This window comes from Abramis brama (assembly GCF_963993115.1).
Source record: "Abramis brama genome assembly, chromosome: 12".
NCBI lineage: Eukaryota > Metazoa > Chordata > Actinopteri > Cypriniformes > Leuciscidae > Abramis > Abramis brama.
The window spans coordinates 2,528,029-2,548,550 of NC_139974.1; the positions used below are offsets into that span (position 1 = coordinate 2,528,029).

The following is a 20,522-nucleotide window of genomic DNA, read 5'->3' on the forward strand; positions in this document are numbered from 1 at the left end:
TAACATTTAAAGGAAAACACACATCAACAGATCTGAGGTACAACATTTTTATCTAGAGAGACTAGATCAGCTCTTCCCAGATCTTCTCTGGAGCCCCTAACACAACCACTACACATTTTCTTATGTCTCCCTCATATAAAACACCTGTTTCAGCTCATCAGCTCATTAGTAGAGACTGCAAGACCTGAATAGACAGATGGATGGATAAGTGTAGATAAACCTCACATAGAGAACCAATCTATCCATGTAAAATGACTTATATATATTCTTGTCTGTATTCTATTGAAGTGGATTCCACCAGCAGAGATCACAGGCACCAGAGTCCAGCTGTGTGTCCATGAAGAGTGACCGGGCTATGGACAACAGGACATTTAAGAGAAGACAAAAATCAACTCAAATGAGGTACAACATTTCTGTCTAGACAGACTCATCCTGATAGTAACTCTTTGTACTCAGACTATCCATTATAAATAATAGTAAATAGTAACTAGCAACACTTTTAACGCAAGTTAACTTTTTGTTTATTGAAGTATTGTTACAAGAGCTATAACACTCATGCAGTCTTGCTGTTGGTCTGAATATCAGCATGATTTTTAGGGGTGCTCATAAATATAGATTTTCTGATGCATTGCATTCTTCATTTGAACAATCTGAAGATCATTTACCAAGATTGATCTTTTAATCTATTATTTTTTCAGTTGATTAGTAAATAAAACTTTTCTAAAAGTTTACTTATCGCACTATGTTACTTTTGTTACATTTTATAAACAGGGTGTACGCTTTCAAATTCGTTTAATTTAATCACAAAATACAAATATGTTTTGCTGCTCTTTAATGTGGAATGACAGATTATTTATCAGACGCTTTATCAACCCTTCGTTTAAACGGCAGCAAGAACCAATCATATCTTTATTGCTAGTTATAGGATGAAATAAACATGAATGAACCATGAACACAAGAAAATATGTTGAAATATACGGTACAACTTACAGAAATATGTTTCAACCATGGAGAGATAAAACAGCTTGTGAACCAAATAGCATTACTATTAGGGATGTATTCATTATTTAATGTATGTTTAAATCTGTTTCAGTTATATTCTTAATTAAAAATACAGTAATATAATAAAATAATTAAAAATAATTAAAAATTAGAAACTCAAACTAAAATGTGTTTGCGTCAAAGTGTGAAAATTGAATCAGGTCATTTCTTTTTCTATTAAAAAGAGTTGATTATTGTTACCATCAGTATTTCAAAGACTTTCAGAGCCTCTCAACTCTTTCAGGAAGTTCAGGAGCTGCAGGTTATGGAAGTTCATTAAACCGGCCTTCAGATTTTCAGATTAAATTGAATGTTGATTTATTCTGTCTGAATTCAGTTGAATTCAATAATTTGGACATTGTTGCTAATTCTTACCTTTAATATTATAGTAATGATCCAAGTGAAGCAGGTCCACTGTATAGTTTACTGCATTAGTTGAGAGGTTTTTCCCTACTAAATGTACATGCATCTCAAATATTTCCAGATAGTGAAAGTGGAGAGATCAATAATGAGCATGAGGTGAGACAGATTGAGACACAGTCCAGGAGAGCAGAAACAGAGGACACACCGATCAAATGCAATGACATCTTTAGACCTTTACCTGGACAAGACAAACCCATCAGAACTGTGCTGACAAAGGGAGTCGCTGGCATTGGGAAAACAGTCTCTGTGCAGAAGCTCATTGTGGACTGGGCTGAAGGGAAAGAGAATCAGGACGTCCAGCTCATATTTCCACTTCCTTTCAGAGAGATCAACTTGATGAAGGACAAAACACTCAGTCTTTCAGATCTTCTTCATGTCTTTTTCCCTGAAACTAAAGAAATGGAAATATCCAGTGATGAATATAAAGTGTTGTTCGTCTTTGATGGTCTGGATGAGTGTCGTCTGTCTCTGAACTTTAAGAGTGAAGTGAAACTGTGTGATATATCTGAATCAGCCTCAGTGGACGAGCTGCTGATGAACCTCATTGAGGGGAATCTGCTTCCCTCGTCTCTCATCTGGATCACCTCCAGACCAGCAGCAGCGGATCTCGTCCCCTCTGAGTGTGTCCATCGAGTGACAGAGGTACGAGGCTTCAATGAGCCACAGAAGGAGGAATACTTCAGGAAGAGAATCAGTGATCAGAGTCTGGCCAATACAATCATCACACACCTGAAGTCCTCGAGGAGCCTCCACATCATGTGCCACATCCCAGTGTTCTGCTGGATCTCAGCCACTGTTCTAGAGGAGATGTTGAGTGAAGCAGAGAGAGGAGAGATTCCCAAGACTCTCACTCAGATGTACACACACTTCCTGATCATTCAGAGCAACATCAAACATGAGAAGGACTATGAGAAGAGAGTGAAAGATGAAGACATGATTCTCAAACTGGGGAAACTGGCTTTCCAGCAGCTTGTGAAAGGCAACCTGATCTTCTATGAGGAAGACCTGAGAGAGTGTGGCATTGATGTGACAGAAGCATCAGTGTACTCAGGATTGTGCACTCAGATCTTCAGAGAGGAGTTGGGCTTGTATCAGGGGAAAGTCTTCTGCTTTGTTCATCTGAGCATCCAGGAACATCTAGCAGCTCTATATGCACACATTCACTTTAGAAATAAGAACAGAAATGTGTTTGACACAACCATACAAAGTTTATTTTCTAAAATCTTAAACCAGAAGAAATATCCTTCATTATCTGAGCTGCATCAGAGAGCTGTGGATGAGGCTTTACAGAGTAAGAATGGACATCTGGACCTTTTCCTGCGCTTCCTTCTGGGTCTCTCATTGGAGTCCAATCAGACTCTCTTACGAGAACTACTGACACAGACTGGAAGATGCTCCTACAACAAAGAGAAAACAGTTCAGTATGTCAAACAGAAGATCAGGGAGAATCGCTCTCCAGAGAGATCCATCAATCTGTTCCACTGTCTGAATGAACTGGGTGATGATTCTCTGATGCAGGAGATCCAACATTATCTGAAATCTGGAGAAATAAGAAGAACCAAACTCTCCTCTTCACAGTGGTCAGCTCTGGTTTATGTGTTGCTGACATCAGAGCAGAAGATGGATGTTTTTAATCTAGATCAGTTTATTGGAGCACAAAATACAGCAGATGAAGTTCTTCAGAAGCTGCTGCCTGTGGTTAAAGAATCCAGATCAGTTCAGTAAGTCACTCTGACAACAATCATTACACTGATAAAAGTTGATCACATTTATGAGTTTAAAAATACAAAAATGGTGTGCACATCCCAAACACCCAGATTGGGCACAGGTGCAGGACAACTGAATGATATAGACAAATAAAGAAGTGTGAAGTCCGCACACTGAAAATTACTGCTCCAAAATAATTTATTCAAGCAACGTTTCGACCCTCAGGTCTTCATCAGGCACAATCATGGACTTCACACTTCTTTATTTGTCCATATTTATGAGCTTAGCATGTGCTTTCGTACCAAAACAATACTGTAAAATGAGAAATTCACATATATATATATCTTAGGTGTACTTATAACAGCACATGAATAATCATATCCTAATACCTGAATCAATAGTTATTTCAACATGAACTCATGATTAGCGAAGATATGAACTAATCATGAACCAATGAAGAGCTATCCTTAACTACGACTAGACCTAAACTAAATCAGCCAGGCTCCATAAGAATAAATAAGTACTCTGAATTTGAATCAAACATGATTTAATACTCTCAATGTTGTGTGTTTCTCTCCTGTGGTGAATAATGAATGATATACAAAAAAGAAATATACCAAAAATGTTTACCATCAAGTCACTGAAAAGGATGTTTAATCTTTATTAGATTCTTTCCAAAACTTCTGAGGTCATTTTACTTTTGAAAGTTTTTGATAGTGTTTTATGGTGTGTATTTCTAGACACCTTTAAACTTATTTTGATTATTCTCAGGTTAGGTAAAGTACGTCAAATCTGTCCTAAATCATAAGCATCTGAATTTTCATTCTCACAATCTATAGGTCAGAAGACTTCTTCATGATCTGTTCAGTTCAGTATTTTAGAAATCAAAGACTTTTGGCCGGCAGGCTTCTTAGATTCAATTAAATATAGTTTTATTATTTACAGGTTAACTAGTTTACAAAAAGGCATACTTGTAACAGGACAACTGCATATTTTCCACAACAATAGTTATAAGCATGATTGGATGATGTGAAGAGGTGACAAATGCTTTCATATACAAATCTGCTGAGGAGAAATTCATATATATCTTATCATTTATATCAGTGTTTCCTGAACTGAGAGACTGAAGAGTGTCATTGTTATCTACAGGTTGTATGATTGTGGTGTTACAGATGAAGGTTGTGCTGCTCTGACTTCAGCTCTGAGATTAAACCCCTCACACCTGAGAGAACTGAATCTGTCATATAATAAAGTAGGAGATTCAGGAGTCAAGCAGCTTTCTGATCTACTGCAGGATCCTCACTGTAAACTGGAGATACTGTGGTAAGATTGTATAAAATGTCCCAACATAGTCCTCTATTTTAATGGTAAATAATGATTGCCATACAAAAAAAATCTACTGTGAAATTACTAATGGAAATGTTGATTTTATTTTCATTCGATTTTTTCCAATGTGTCTGACATCATTTTACAATATTAATGATAGATTAAACATGACTGGATGATGTAAAGATGTGACAGCCGTGTTCATACACAGATATGTTGATGATTTTGGGGTATTTGTGTGACACTCACAAAATAAGTTTTGTTGAGATTATTACTTTTTGTTTCCTTTCCTTCTATTGCAATAGTATTTTATTTTATTCTGATTTATATAATTGAATATTAATGAGAGGGTACGGAAAAAGCACACAATGACATGTGTTTCCTAAAATGGACACATGGCAGTAATCGCGAGTAGCGTCACACGGGGACATTTAGCGATGCGCAGAGCAAGATGAGCTCATAATCCGAGTCAATGGAGAATGAGCAACTGTGTTCCTGCGTCACTGATTTCTCTGTAATATTTAATATATTTCCAGGTCAGTTACACACCTTTTATGTGACTCCAGATGTTTATAAGCTTATATGAATCCCCAGTCAAGTGTGCTCCGTAATCTAAAAACATGTCAAGTGTGTAAACAGTTAAAATTGATGGTACGCAGTTGAGAAAATGGCGGCAGATGCCCACAGATTGTTTTTTATTTATTTCTTATGGCTTCGGGGCATTTGTGGGTTATTTCAGCGTGTGTGGAAAACAGCTATATGTGTTTAAAGGGTAAAAAGTTAATTTGAATGTACAGCATAAGACCAGTTACAGCTGCGACCATGTTTAAGGGCGCACGTGTGTTAATATTACAATAATACAGAGTAAGTTCATAGAACTGAGTGCCAAAGTTATGAGGCAGAGATTTTTTATTTTTGAAGTGTGAGTTCTTATAGTGTAAATGTGACAAAACTGCAAATGAGAATTATCCTGTTGTATAAAGTGAACACTTATAAAATGTACATTTATTACAAAAATACTCTTTTGATAAGAGAACAAAGATGACTGATGTTAAAGAGGAAAGTGCAGATATGATTGATGATAGACCAAAAATGTGATTTAAATGGAAAATGTTTGTTTTTGGTTTCATACAAATTTTGATAAGCTAATGTTTGTAAAATATGTGAGTATACATTTATGTGGAAACAGACCTTTCAAGAATATATTGCTTCATGTTATCCAAATGTGGATATAACCTGTGCTTAAATGCAAAGCAGACAAAAATAACAGAAAACAACTCATGATTGCAGATACAAAGTTAAATTGAAGTTGAAAATAAATATAATCCGAGTCAATGGAGAATGAGCAACTGTGTTCCTGCGTCACTGATTTCTCTGTAATATTTAATATATTTCCAGAGCACTCCTAGGAGAGGATTATATATCTATCTGCCAGTGGAGACCTAGCCGGGACCCGCTACATTTGCATAAAAAAATAATATTCGGTTACACTTTATTTTATGGTGTCATTGTTACAGTGTAATTATATATTTAAGTACTGAGTAATATTAAGCAACTACATGTACTCACTATAGGGTTAGGGTAGGATTAGGATTTGGTTGAGGGTTAGTTGCATGTAATTATGCATAATTTACTGTTATTAGTTCATGTAACATATGTAACAAGGACACTGTTAAATAAAGTGTTATTGAATATTCTTGCAATTTTTATGATATGGAAACTAATCAAGCAGTTTGTAGAAGCGGGTCTGAACCTTAGACTGGACCTGTTAATGGTGCCGTGGATTAAGTGTCTGATTGTGAAGTTCTGCTGATCTGAGCTGTAGATCCTGAACTGAGAGACTGAAGAGTGTCATTGTTCTCTACAGGTTGATTGGTTGTGGTGTTACAGATGAAGGTTGTGCTGCTCTGAGATCAGCTCTGAGATCAAACCCCTCACACCTGAGAGAACTGAGTCTGTCAGTGAATAAAGTAGGAGATTCTGGAGTCGAGCAGCTTTCTGATCTACTGCAGGATCCTCACTGTAAACTGGAGATACTGAGGTAAGATTGTATAAAAGTCTCAGCATTGTCTGTTTCTCTTCTGTGGTGAATAATCAATGATATACAAAAATAATATATAATATATACAAAAAAAGTTTACCATCAAGTCACTGAAAAGGATGAATAATCTTTATTAGATTCTTTCCAAAGCTTCTGAGGTCATTTTACTTTTGATAGTGTTTTATGGTGTGTATTTCTAGACACCTTTAACCTTATTTTGATTATTCTCAGGTTAGGTAAAGTACGTCAAATCTGTCCTAAATCATAAGCATCTGAATTTTCATTCTCACAATCTATAGGTCAGAAGACTTCTTCATGATCTGTTCAGTTCAGTATTTTAGAAATCAAAGACTTTTGGCAGACGAGCTTCTTAGATTCAATTAAAGCTCCAGTATGCGACTTTGGTATTTGACCACAAGAGGGCGCAGTTTCCAACAATAACAAAGGCGAAGCTTGATGACGCTATGAAGGAGGTGACGATGGGAGATGTCGTTTTTAATGCGTTTTCACCATCTAGCGATATATCTACATGGAATTAATGAATCATGATCACGGATGAGGTAATTTATTCGTGTTTGAATTACCTGTATGTCTGATCGTATTATTTTATGTCATCATAATTAATGAACTGCAAGGAACGTGAAATGTTATGCTATATTATCCCGTTACAACATACAGCTATTTGTCAAATGATTTGTTTGGTTAATGTTGTGCAGTTTTACGTTTTTATGGTTAATGCCGTGTTGTTTAACGTGTTCAAACCAATATCTAAAAGTAAATTTGAACGAACATTTGCAAGTAATGACTAAATATATTTTTTTTAACATCATATCCGATTGTATTTAATTGTACTGCCATAATCTCGGTCACCACACGTGATAAAAAGCCTTACCAAAGTACAAAGAGCAATATAACTTTGTTTATAAGTGCTATTATTGACAGTTGCATGTCTTACCTGTCTATCAATACACTCGCGAGAGCAGAGTCTCTGTCAAGTCCAAGATAGTCGTGCAGCTCTCTCCATCTCGAAAACGCCTGCCGATATTTATCTGGGTTTTATTCCTCCGTTTGTCACACAGTCTGCGTGTATCAGAATATGGACGCTTTCGTTTTGTTGGCACTTCAATACTCGCCAAAGAGTTCGTGATCCATAACAGCTATAACCATACAGTCTATGGCTATAACGCTTTAACCACCACTTCCGCATTTGACCATGTGATATTCCGGTGTGGTGGGTCATATTTTTTATTTTATTCTTTTTTTATTCTTTGTCAGACGTCTTTATTGTTTATTGTGATAAGAAAAAAAACTCAATAAAGTTGTTGTAAAAAAATAATAATAATCGGATAGCGGAAAAAAAGGATAGAGCGGACATTGCGTCACTGAGGCGCGACATTTCTTTTCCGGGACGGCCAGTTATTTAAAATCGGAATTTCTCTGAAATAAAAAATCTTTGGAGACTTTTGAGATATTGTAAGTACACAACTGGAGGAAATATATCACACTGTGCAAGTTTTTTTTGGAAATTTTATTACAAAATTCCTACATATTGGAGCTTTAAATATAGTTTTATTATTTACAGGTTAACTAATTTACCAAAAGTCATACTTGTAACAGGACAATTGCATATTTTCCACAACAATAGTTATAAGCATGATTGGATGAGGTGAAGAGGTGACAACTGCTTTCATATACAAATCTGTTGAGGAGAAAGGAGAAATTCATATATATCTTATCATTTATATCAGTGTTTCCTGAACTGAGAGACTGAAGAGTGTCATTGTTCTCTACAGGTTGAGGGATTGTTGTGTTACAGATGAAGGTTGTGCTGCTCTGACTTCAGCTCTGAGATCAAACCCCTCACACCTGAGAGAACTGAATCTGTCTGAGAATAAAGTAGGAGATTCAGGAGTCAAGCCGCTCTCTGATCTGAGGAAAGATCCACATTATAAACTGGAGAAGCTTCTGTGAGTAGTGTTGTAAAGTTTTCTTTCTTCAAAGCAGAAACCAGGAGACGTTGGGATCACGTTCAAACAGAAGTATTCTTTATTGAGCGCGGCTGCGGATTCGTCCAACATAATCTAATCTAATCTAACATAACTTTACATGGTGTCTTATAGGCATTTTAGGAGGAGGGACTTTTGGGGGTGGAGACAAATTCAAACAAAGCATGTAAATGAATATACAGGTTAAGGTAACACCCTAGACTGTGAGGATCTGGCCAATCCTAATTCAATCAGCATAAGGCTCCAAGGGCCATTTGGGTCCGAAAGCCATTTGCAGAACAAAAGGTGAGATTCTCAGTGAATCATTCGTGTGCTAATCCCATCAGTTCTGAGTGATACTGGGACTCAAAGAGCCATTAAAGACAATGAGGAGAAAACAGGAAAGGCAACTTTGCTGAGCAGAATCATTATCTTACCCTTAAACACTAAATACAATATTCTTTACCGTGATGTTATGTAAGGAAGCATATTTGAAATAGATTCTTAAATTTGAATCCTTCAGTCCCCTCTTTGAGAGTTCTTAAAAACTCTCACAAAAATACAAATTTAGACACATAAAGTTCATTCTTGTAACTGGTGTAAGTTACAGGCACATATAACTTGCTCTGTGTTGTTCATCTGTAATTGCATGCTGACACAGAAACAAACATGCAATTTAGGGTCCGTGAATTTCTCTGCGTTGTGTATTTTTCATTTTCTCTTGTGATAGTTCGTTCAGCAGTGGGTCTGGTTATCTTCTTGAGGTTGGGGCTTCATACGCAGATGAGACGGTCGTTGCATATGGATCTCGGAAAAGCCATCAAGTTTTATCTGCACACTGTAAGACAGAAAACAGAAAAACAGAGAGCAGTATTTCTTCAAAACACTACGGTTGTAGTAGTTTAAACACTATGGTTCAATCGTTTTCAGAGTCTACTGTTGTCGTTTCATTCTTTCCCTATTTCTTAATTGATTTGACACCTATGGACCAGTGAGGTAAGGATGGACTAAATGGGGAAAGGCCTATGAGGTTGTCTTCACCCTGGATTGGCCCCCGACGCCTGTTGCGTCAGTTCTTTCCAGGGCCCTCACTGAACCGTGTCCCTTTCTGTCCCTGTGTTGTGTACACACTGTACAGTGTGTGAGAAAATTGGCACATTTTCATTCTCCAGTGAAACATCAGTCTTAATAGACATCATTAACAGAGGATGGTGTCTGATTGTAATATTCTGTGGCTTAACATTTAAGGCTGTGAGTCTTACTGAATGTCCCCCAAACAAAGGCTGTGACAGTCAATTTCCTTTTGTTCTGTTAAACAAAAATAAGTCTTTCATCTTTGTTGTGAGTTACTGGGGAAATTAAGCACTCACAGCCTAAATGGTTAACACCGTATCAAGTTGCCCCACGAGTTTAACGAGGAGGGGAGGGGCTGCTTTAAAGTAGCAAACAAATGTAGTAAGAGCTGCATAACATTGTTAACTTGTCTTAAGTTATTTTTGTTTTTTCTACATTCTTTTCCAAAATGTCCGTGCTTGCCACAGTAAGAACAACTGGCTTCTCTAGGACTTTTGCGTTTCTTTGGCTTCTCTGAGTTGACCTTAATGGATGCTGCTGCAATTTTTACTCTTGCCTTGACATCAGAGTCTCTTTCCCAAATAGCTAAACTGTCCAAGTTGTCTTGTAGGGTTCTACTGGACCATGTTAATTCTAAGTAAGGCAATGCATTTCTATGTTCTGACAGAAGACCATCGGACCATGCGCGAACTAGAGGACCATAATGACCTAGCACCTTCTCTGAAGTGTCAGCAATCCCGCTGTAAGCGGCAGCGGTCTGGCAAAATCTTTCTGTGTACTCACAAACAGTTTCATTCTTCTTCTGTACACAACTAGTGAGCTTTGACCAGTCCACTTTCGGTCCAACAATGTTTTTTAACACTTTAACAACTTCCTCTCTCAATTCATCTTTACTGGCCTGTTGCAGTTCAGAATTATTTACAGCACTTTCAAAATCATTGAATTCTGACTTAGTCAAGATCTGTGATATTAGCTGAGTGACTTCAGCTAGAGTCATATCATAGAGCCGCATTTTGCTGATCAATGCTCTTCTAAACTCAGAAAAATTTCTTTGCACTGATGGCAAACTTTCAGCAATTCTCTCAACATCTTTAGGACCTAAAGATGTTTTGACTGCTTGTGGCTGCAATATGGGGGTTGCAAATGGAACTGTATCAACACCTTTTCCCTGAGGCTTTTGTCTAGCTACGCACACTTCAACTGCATTTACATCTGCATTGACATTGTCCTCTATACTATCAAAAGACTGTAAATCAGGATAGCTTTCATCTGACTGTTGGTCTTCAGTGTCACATTTGGTTGAGGCCTTGAGGCCCACCGTTTTCGTGAAACAGGACACTTGAGTAAGCAATTGTTTGTTTTGTTCTTTCAAATTATCTATACAACGAGCTTGTTCTTGTACAATGGATAAGCTAAATTCTCGGTGACAGAAGATAATGCCTTTGACACTGTTCTTGCGAATACTTTCTCCTAGTACCTTCTTACAATCTTCGATTGACCAAACTTTGCCTGGATTAATGCCAAATTTCTTTCTAAATGTTAAATTCAATCTGACTTCCTCAGTCACGATGGAGTCCATGTGCTCTGATAACAAAGACTTGAATTCACTGTCTGTCCATAAAGGTTTAATCAGTCTAGTACTTTTCCTAAACATTTTTGTGAATTTCTTTGTTACCACACAATCAAAAACATTAAAACTTCTCTCTAATGTCTACAATAGAGGGTACACTTGTTAACACAGCTTAACTATTGTTAACTTTCCAAATTACCACACTTAACTTCCCTGCCGACAAGAACAGGGAATCAACAGAAATAACTAGCACGTAAAGCTAATTCTTCTCTGCCTAAAGCAAAGGACACCAACTGTTAGCACTTGATGCTAACTTTCTCTAGCTTACAGATAGGTCTTCTCTAGCAAGAGCATACACACAATATTAACATGTAACTGTTAATCTTCCCTGCCAACAACAGAGGGTCAATTTCATCTCTAAAAGAAAACTTTTTAGAGGCTTATCTTTAGTTAACCAAACCCTACAGCTGTTTGTTAACTACTTCTCTGAACGGCGCAAAGGAAAACATTTGTACTGGTCTGCATTGGTTCTTTGAATGGAGTGAGAACTCACCGAATCGTTGGTTGTACAGAAAAATTTCGTCTGGAACTCAGTCAGCTTTGTTGAGATCTTTGAGCTTGAAGTTTCAAGATTCAGTCTGGAACTCAGTCAGCTTTGTTGAGATCTTTGAGCTTGAAGTTTTCAATCTGGATTCAGAAGATTCAGTCTGGAACTCAGTCAGCTTTGTTGAGATCTTTGAGCTTGAAGTTTCAAGATGCAGTTCTTTGAGCTTAAAATTCTTTGAGTTTCCTTCTTCTCCATCCGGCTCACGGCACCATCTGTTGTAAAGTTTTCTTTGATCGAAGCAGAGACCAGTGAGACAGTTGGGATCGCGTTCAACAGAAGTTGTTCTTTATTGAGAACTCCGCTGTACGCGGCTGTAGAAACTTCCAACATGATCTAATCTAACATAACTTTACATGGTGTCTTATAGGCATTTTAGGAGGAGGGACTTTTGGGGGTGGAGACAAATTCAAACAAAGCATGTAAATGAATATACAGGTTAAGGTAACACCCTAGACTGTGAGGATCTGGCCAATCCTAATTCAATCAGCATAAGGCTCCAAGGGCCATTTGGGTCCAAAAGCCATTTGCAGAACAAAAGGTGAGATTCTCAGTGAATCATTCGTGTGCTAATCCCATCAGTTCTGAGTGATACTGGGACTCAAAGAGCCATTAAAGACAATGAGGAGGAAACAGGAAAGGCAACTTTGCTGAGCAGAATCATTATCTTACCCTTAAACACTAAATACAATATTCTTTACCGTGATGTTATGTAAGGAAGCATATTTGAAATAGATTCTTAAATTTGAATCCTTCAGTAGTGATGATTAAAACTGTTCATATTTTAATTGAAAGTTAATTTAGTTTCTTAGTTTACTTTCATTGTGATGGTGAATTACTCAATATAAACATGTTTAATAAGAGTTTATTCATTTATTTTTTCATTATAGTTTATAGCAACAATCAAATTTCTTCAAGTTTCTTTTTATTTCAAACAATTCAATATTTTCAATATCATCTCGCCCACTTCTATGTCAAAATTAAAAATAATGACATTGGCAACATCGCTGTCTGTATCTGACAGGACAGTTAACATTGTAAGCTAACTTACCTCAGGCTTGCTTTCCGACGTGCGGTTCCTTTGAAAACATTCGCGGTGTAAAAGACTTTGAAAACATTTCTGCCCTAACGTTACTCTGACTCGTATTGGCTGTCATGTTTCGGCATTAGGAATGATGATTGTTTTTTAAAGCTGCAAAGTTTATGGTAACTTCATAGGGGATAAATGCTGGCCACGACCACGACCACGACCCCCCCCCCCCCCAAATAAATATTTTCTCATCGGATCTGCACAAATCACGTAGGTGACCCTTTTAGGTTTTAAAACGGCGAATTTCGCCGAAAGGTGAGGAGTTTTCATGCCTGAATAAAACTGACCCAGTGACACAGAAAGAGGACCGACATACAGGATTATAGATAAGCTTTAACAATCGTGTATCTCAGTATTATATTATAATCTCTCACTTAATCATCTAAGTAGTTTCTTTTAGTTGTTCTAAAGTTGATAATGCAATAATGTCGCACACATTTGACTGTCTATGTTTTACTAACAGGTTTAGATGTTAGTCTGACCTTCTCTGGATCAGCTGATGGAGAATAAAGAGCCTCTACAGACACAATCACATTCAACAGAATCAACAGACACAAACCCACAGTGATCATCACACACACATGTGTTTGTGTAACTTTACAGAATGATCCAGTCCTTCATCCAAAGTCAAACAAAGAAACCTTCAACCAGATGAACTGGATAAATATCCTGAATGTTCAGATCCAATCTGGCCTCTGACCTGTAATGCCTGAATCATAATCATACACTGTTTGTTTGTTGGTCAGAGGAGAACTGAGCGAGTGAGTCTGGTTTCTGCCAAGGTTTTCTTCTCCATTCTGTCACTGATGGAGTTTCAGTTCCTGCCACTGTCGCCTCTGGCTTGCTTAGTTGGAGACATTTAATATTCAACAATATTATTGATCTGCATTAACTGAGCTGGACGATGACATCACGGTTTTCTCCAGAGCGGCTGTATAGATAAATGAACTAAAGTAATAACCTTTTTACAACAGAAATGAATCAACACTGAACTTACTTAAGCTGGACTATGACACTATTTTCTTCTAGATCTGCTGTACAGCAGGAACAAACTTTGTTGCATTATTTTCCTGTTATCTCTGTAAAGCTGCTTTGAAAACATCTGTATTGTAAAAAGCGCTGTATAAATAAAGGTGACTTGACTTTTGTTTCTACAGAAGTGACATTTACACGGCAAACGCTCTACTACAAACATCTCCATATATAATATTTATTTAATTATTTAAAGAGTAATTCAGCCCACCAAACATATTCAAATGCCTTTGATTATAGTAACATTCACAATTAAATCATCTATTGCCTTTTAAGCAATGATGCATCGCCACTTTTAAATGTTACATGAAAATCTATTTTTTTAATTTGAACTCAATCTATGGACACCTTTCAGTAATAAAATGGTTAATCATGTTTTCATTTTCAGTTGCAGAATATACATTCTCATATGCTGTCTTTAATCTATTGCCAACTCCACATTAAATCTTGTATATGAATGATTAACTGTATTCTATTATAAGTCGATTCAGCCGTCAGAGATGAAACTCAGAGTCCAGCTGTGTGTCCATGAAGAGTGACCGTTCTGGACAAACCAGTGAAATCAACTGATCTGAGGTACAGCATTAATGTCTGGATGGAGAGATAGAAAGAACTAACTAGATCTTTCTATGTGAGGTTTATCTGTCAAATTAACTATATTAATGCTTGTCTCAATTCTATTATATCTGTTCTATTCTATTACATTACTTTTAACTAATTTGTGGTAATCTATTATTGTAATATTTTGTTCATGACTCTCTATTAACTCTTTCCCCGCCATTGATGGACATCTCCAGCTTTCCATTGTAACACTTCAAATTAAAGACAAAATGAAACACAAAAAATAAGGGGGAACCACATCCAAGTATATTTGCCAAACAACAGTTCAAAACAAATGCATACCAATATTTTTTTTAAATGAAAAACACAACCACTCCAGAAATCAATAGGCCTACGCCAGGAGGAGGAGGGCGCCCACTTGATAACCCAAAGGCTGCCCTCACTCATTTGACCATCCCACGGAGTTCCATCGGTGCCCCAAGTGCTTATTGAGGGATATCAACATCTAGTCCTATACAACAGACCAAGGAAAAGGTTCACAATAGAACGAGGAAAAGAGAAAAGAACTAGACCGTGCCAAATCAAAGAAAGAAACAAAAACCAATCTTACTATATACAAACAAAATAAATTTCTAATCTAACTAAAATCAACATTCACCAAAAACCCCAAATTAAAACAAAAGATCTTCAGCATCGAAGACGCCCTAAATAAACTCTTACTACAAACCAGAAAATACAAAGAATCTCATGTGTCGATAAACTAGTGTTTATACACAATTGACCAATCAGTGTGGCACATGTACATCACGTGATGTAACGAACTGCTCCGAGACACGAAGGTTGAGGATCCAAAGGCAGTGTTTTAATGAAAGGGTAATCCATAGTGATGTGACGTTCGGCACCGAGGCTTCGAAGCTTGTATCAAAAAAAACAAAACCATCACACACTGAAGCAGTGTATCGGAGCTTGATTCGTTTTGCCATAACCACGTGATCTGTGACGTCCGAAGCTTTGTTTCCACACACAGTCACGTGACTGCTTCGTATTCAGATTCAAAAATAGCGCGAACCCTGAGCAGGTTTCGAGTGTCGTGCCCTTCGGTAGTAGTAAATAAAAAAAGAAATCACACTGTTGAACAAGTCCTGTTCCTTAATAAAAAACTTTAATTTATTAAATTACCCACAAAATAAGATGTTTGCTCCCCAGTTCACAAGTAACCGTTTTACAAGACCTATATTCTCTGCATCAGAACAACGAATAAAGATGAAATTACTAATTACTCCATTTAAACGTGTGTGTGTAAGTGAGCGTGTCTGAATGTGTGTGTTGATCAAGAAAGACAAAATCAAGTAATTATGCTTCAAAAATTATTTTATTTAGTTAATGCCCATTTGTATCGCACTTAGTCTGGAACCTCAGCCTTAAGTCAGTCAGACTGGAGTAAAAGCTCCAGAATTACTCACTCTTGGGATCACAGGAACACACAAGCCTTTCCACCACGTCAAGGTGGCGATCCTTGGAAAGGACATTCACTCTCCATCCATTCCTTATCTAACAAACAAACAAACAAACAAACACACAGTCTATATGTAACACATTCACACACACATGCACACAATGTGAACAGTTTTGTGATTCATGGATCATGAAGAACCTTTATCTTCATCTTTGAGCTCCAGACACGAGTTATTCCTCAGATCATGTGTTGTTGAGGAGAGGTTTGCTGCTATAATGATATTGAAACCATAATATTCTTTAGTCTTAATGAACTTCTCTCTGTGTTTGATAAAGTGATCACATGTGTAAAATATCTTCTGATCAGCTGACAGAGAAATATAACTCTGTCACAGAGCCGCCAGAAGAAGTGGAGATCATAGGCGAGAGTCGATGTTATTCTTCATTGTGTTTCATTTTCTCACGACTCTAGTTCTAGTTCAGCAATATAAGTTATCAAAGCAAAGCCAAAAAGTTCATCGGTCTGTACAATCATGAGTCATTTTTGGGGCAAAGAACCTTTCAGTAACATATCTTAGAAGAACCATTTTTTCTAGAACATTTTAATGATCAAAAAAAACACTTTTCCATCATAAAGAACCTTTTTATGTCTCGTCATGGAACCACTGATGCCAATAAAGAACCTTTATATGTATATATAAACACATTTTTATTGTAATATCATGGAGTATGACAAGAAAATTGGGGGGTGTGTGGCCAAGATGGCGCTCTGACTGTACGTGCTTTGAAGAGCTCCGCAAATTCAAACTAATAATTCAATTTGTAGTGCGGTAAGAAAGACTGTTTATCTTTCTTCTGGTGCATACGAGGCTTTTACTACGATTAAAGTGATTGAAAATGGGAAAATCTGCAAAAAGAAAGAACAAGAATGTGTGTCAAGCCAAAGCTAATCCTGCTAAAGCTACATCGACAGAACAGCGAGTCTCAAACAAACTTTTGAGTGACAATTTACATGATTACCTCGAGTCAGAGATGGACTGTGCAGATATTATGCCGAAGTAGTTTTCCCTCCTCTCCCTGAAACGCCATGCAAGTCTCCAGTTATAAAACAGCGGAAGACAGAAAGCACTGATACCGCTTATGTCCTCTCACAACTCAAAGAACGAGCGATCGCGAGCATGAAAGAGGCCGTTAACGAAAACACAGATCGCTGACGTGAAGACAGCCGTTGAGTTTGCATGTGCCGAAGTTAATGGCGTTAAAGGTAAGCTCGGTGTAATAAGACTGAGGCGATTTCATCTGAGCATGAACAGCGTTTCTCTCATCTCGAAGGATACACGCGTCGCTGGACTCTGAGACTCTACGGGATCCCTGAAAAGGAGAGGGAGGATGTTCGGCAGAGGGATATCCAGGTCTGCCAGCAGCTTTTACCAGAAGCAGAGGACACACTTCCACACACTGATGATATCATACATCGACTTGGGCGTAAACAAGCGAGCAGCGACAAACCCAGAGGGATCATCTTTCAGTTTACCTCGCGCTTCCACCGTGATGCCATGTGGCGGCATCGAGTTCACGCGCATAGGTTTAGTACGTATGATCACGCGCGTGAACTCGACAATCGACTACTATGGACTTCGACCGAAAACAGGAAGTAAACACAGGTATGTGCGCTGGCTGAAATAACATCATTTTTATTAATATCTTTCACATCTACTGCAGTCAGATTCACTCGTGTTCACTCTGAAGGAATCACTCACATTGGCTGTGCACTTGAAATGTCACATCAAGGATGTTAAGAGGCTAAAAGCAGGTTTAAAACTTGCCCCATTGAAGTCAACAGGGTGCAAATTTTAAAAAGAGGATAACTCGGTGTAGGCAACACCTATTTATGTCGTTGTTCTCTGTATTGACAGCACTCCAAATGTACAAAAAAATGAGCTCAATGTTAAAATTGACCGGAGTTCTCCTTTAAGGCGAGACACTACAGGTGAATAGGGTAACATTTTTAACTAGCAGATATCACCAAGAAACTTTCCCAGTTGATTACTACATTAAGATGAGAAAAAAAATATATTACAAGTTTTCTGTAATTTAATGTTTAAATATGCAAATTAGGCAATATCTAATTAAATATGCACTAATTTGCATACATTTAAAAAAAAAAAACTGAGTATTGAATAAAGCCAGGTTAAAACTTATTTTTTCATTGTGTTCACATATTAGATGGGGAAAAAAATGACAGAGGGATTTATGGATATCTACTTTTGTCATCCTGTAAATCAGAATATACTGTCAATAGCCTTAAATTATTTCCGCCATGTTTTTTGGAATAAAATGTTATATAAATCAGGCTAAGAATAATACAGATCCCTCTGTAAATGTCTTCATAATATAACAAGGTACAAGACTGGAGAGTTTGGTGTGTATCGGTGCCACTGAAGTGGAGATTTCAGACTTGGAGTTTGAGAGAAAAGTCATTTTGAGAAAACGGGCTTTAAAGATTTATCATCAGCCAATGAGATTGTGTATTCAGCCTTTTTACTTTCACGATTGGTTGTTGATAAAGGAAATTACCATATTTGGATCCGGGATTGTACAGGAGAGAGAGAGCTTTCCAGCGGTGTGTGTGATGACAGGGAGCAGACAGAGATCGGATTTACAACGCCAACTTTTGTTGAATTTATGAGAAATCTACAGACGCAAACAGACAAAGTGTAATAAAATAAAGACCTAAATGTGTATTTCGGACTTGTTTCACCACAAGTCGGAAAGAAGACATGTTATTGAAGACAAATATCCAAAAATCTCAAAATTGACCAGTAAAAAAAACCACAATGTTTTTGCCTGCCGTGTCTCGCCATTGACACTAAACCAAAAATTGTCCTCCAGACATCTCTCTTTGCCTCTGAAACAAAAAAATATTACGTAAAGCCACAATCTCATCTTCTTATTAAACTATTTTAAGGGCAACGGCCCTGAGTCTCACAGCGTATCTTGCTTTTCAGGCCTATTGTTTGGTCTCTTAACCCTCTGGAGTCTGAGCTGTTTTCTGGGCCCTGGAGGTGTTCTGACATGCTCTGACATTTGTGCTTTTTTCAGTTATTTATAAACATGTTAATGGCAAAGGTGTAAATTCACTCTATATAGCACAAACAGGGCTACCAAAATATCTGATCAACATGAATGTATATGTTTGAATTTTTAAGAGAATAATGTTTATGCGTGGTTATTGGAAAAAAGAAAAATGAAAGTTGCAGAAATAAGGCCACAAAACACATACTAAATATGTGGCAATAAGACTTTTGACTAATGGATGTGGTCGCCTATAGTTTTTTCTTCAAAATTATGTGAAAATAGTCTTGCTTTATCGTTCACATAAAACCATAAATTGATTTGAATTGATGTAAAACAGGTTTTGCTTGGAAAGCCAATATGCGAGGGGGGCGTGAACGAGGAGTGGTTTACACCTGAGAAATACAATGTCCCACCCACTCTGCATAATGATGAGCCATTCACTCAGGTGTGAAACTGACTGAGCCACAATGCAAGGACAAAAGATATATTTAGAAGAAGACTTATATTGACCATTTAAGATTTTGCTTACATCTATAAATATGTTTTGCTATTTTATTAAAAAGGTTACAACAATAATTACAATTTCAACAATATTTCAAGTGTACTCTTTCTTTGTAAAAAAAAAAAGATTATAGGCCTACATTTTATCTATGTATTCATTACTTTGAATATAGCTTCTGGCAAAGATGAAGTTGACGATAGGCTATTGACTCGCGATCTTCGCAGTAGGCTAGTGAACGCACCGGAGAAATGCACATAGATATTAGGCTACATAGTTTTTTTGTTTTGGATGGTTTTGTTTAGAACCAGCTTTCTGTAAATATATTTCAAATTTTTTTAGACATGTGAGGCGAGTACGGTCTGGTTCATGATGATCTCCAGTTCAGACCTTATGTTGTGATTGCTAGCTAGCCTATATTTACTTTAAATCCAGGAAATTTGTTAATGAAAAAAATAATAAAATTAAGATACAATTGATACAAAACGAAATTCGTTTTAAAGAAAGGATTTGTACTTTCTGTTTTGAGGTCTCTGTGAATGTTTGAAAGTCTTTTAGTGCTTAGAGCGCTCGCGTCCATAATGGAGAACTGTCACGTAATATTGTTTTTTTCCTCATAAATGCGAACACGAAAAATAAAAGACAAAAGACTTTTAAGTAAAACTTACTCCGAAATTGTGTCCTCGGCGGAATTCGCTCTTCAATATGCTGCCGTTCGTCGTCTGAGTTACAATCTTCCTCTGAGGAAACAACCCGGTATCATGCATTCTTCCTCGCTGTCCAGAATCATCTGAATGGCGTCTTCATTACCGGAGAAGCGTGCCATGCTCAAAACGCGATGAACTATCAGTAAGTCTGATAGAAACTGTGTTTTTATGGCATTGATCAGGGGGCGTATGCGTTGCATACTAGATCTCCTAAACTATTTACATGTGAATCGCGCCGGGGGCGGGGCGGCCGCAGCTGATTATAAAGATAATGAGGCAGAAGGAAAAACGGTACCTCTCCTTGCTTTCAAACGGATTACATGAGTTGA

The 20,522-nt window shown here is 37.3% G+C and overlaps 1 protein-coding gene across 1 annotated transcript in view; it reads left to right on the forward strand.

The window, feature by feature from the left end:
• The first annotated feature begins 1,533 nt into the window (after positions 1-1,533).
• The window catches only part of LOC311093928 (uncharacterized protein), a 773,523-nt gene continuing 754,534 nt past the window's right edge, over positions 1,534-20,522 (forward strand). Inside the window, exons 1-2 of the mRNA XM_084131602.1 lie at positions 1,534-3,185; positions 4,321-4,494. Coding sequence (XP_083987728.1) covers positions 1,801-3,185; positions 4,321-4,494 — 1,559 coding nt within the window. The 5' untranslated portion in view covers positions 1,534-1,800. The remainder of the gene's footprint in view (positions 3,186-4,320; positions 4,495-20,522) is intronic.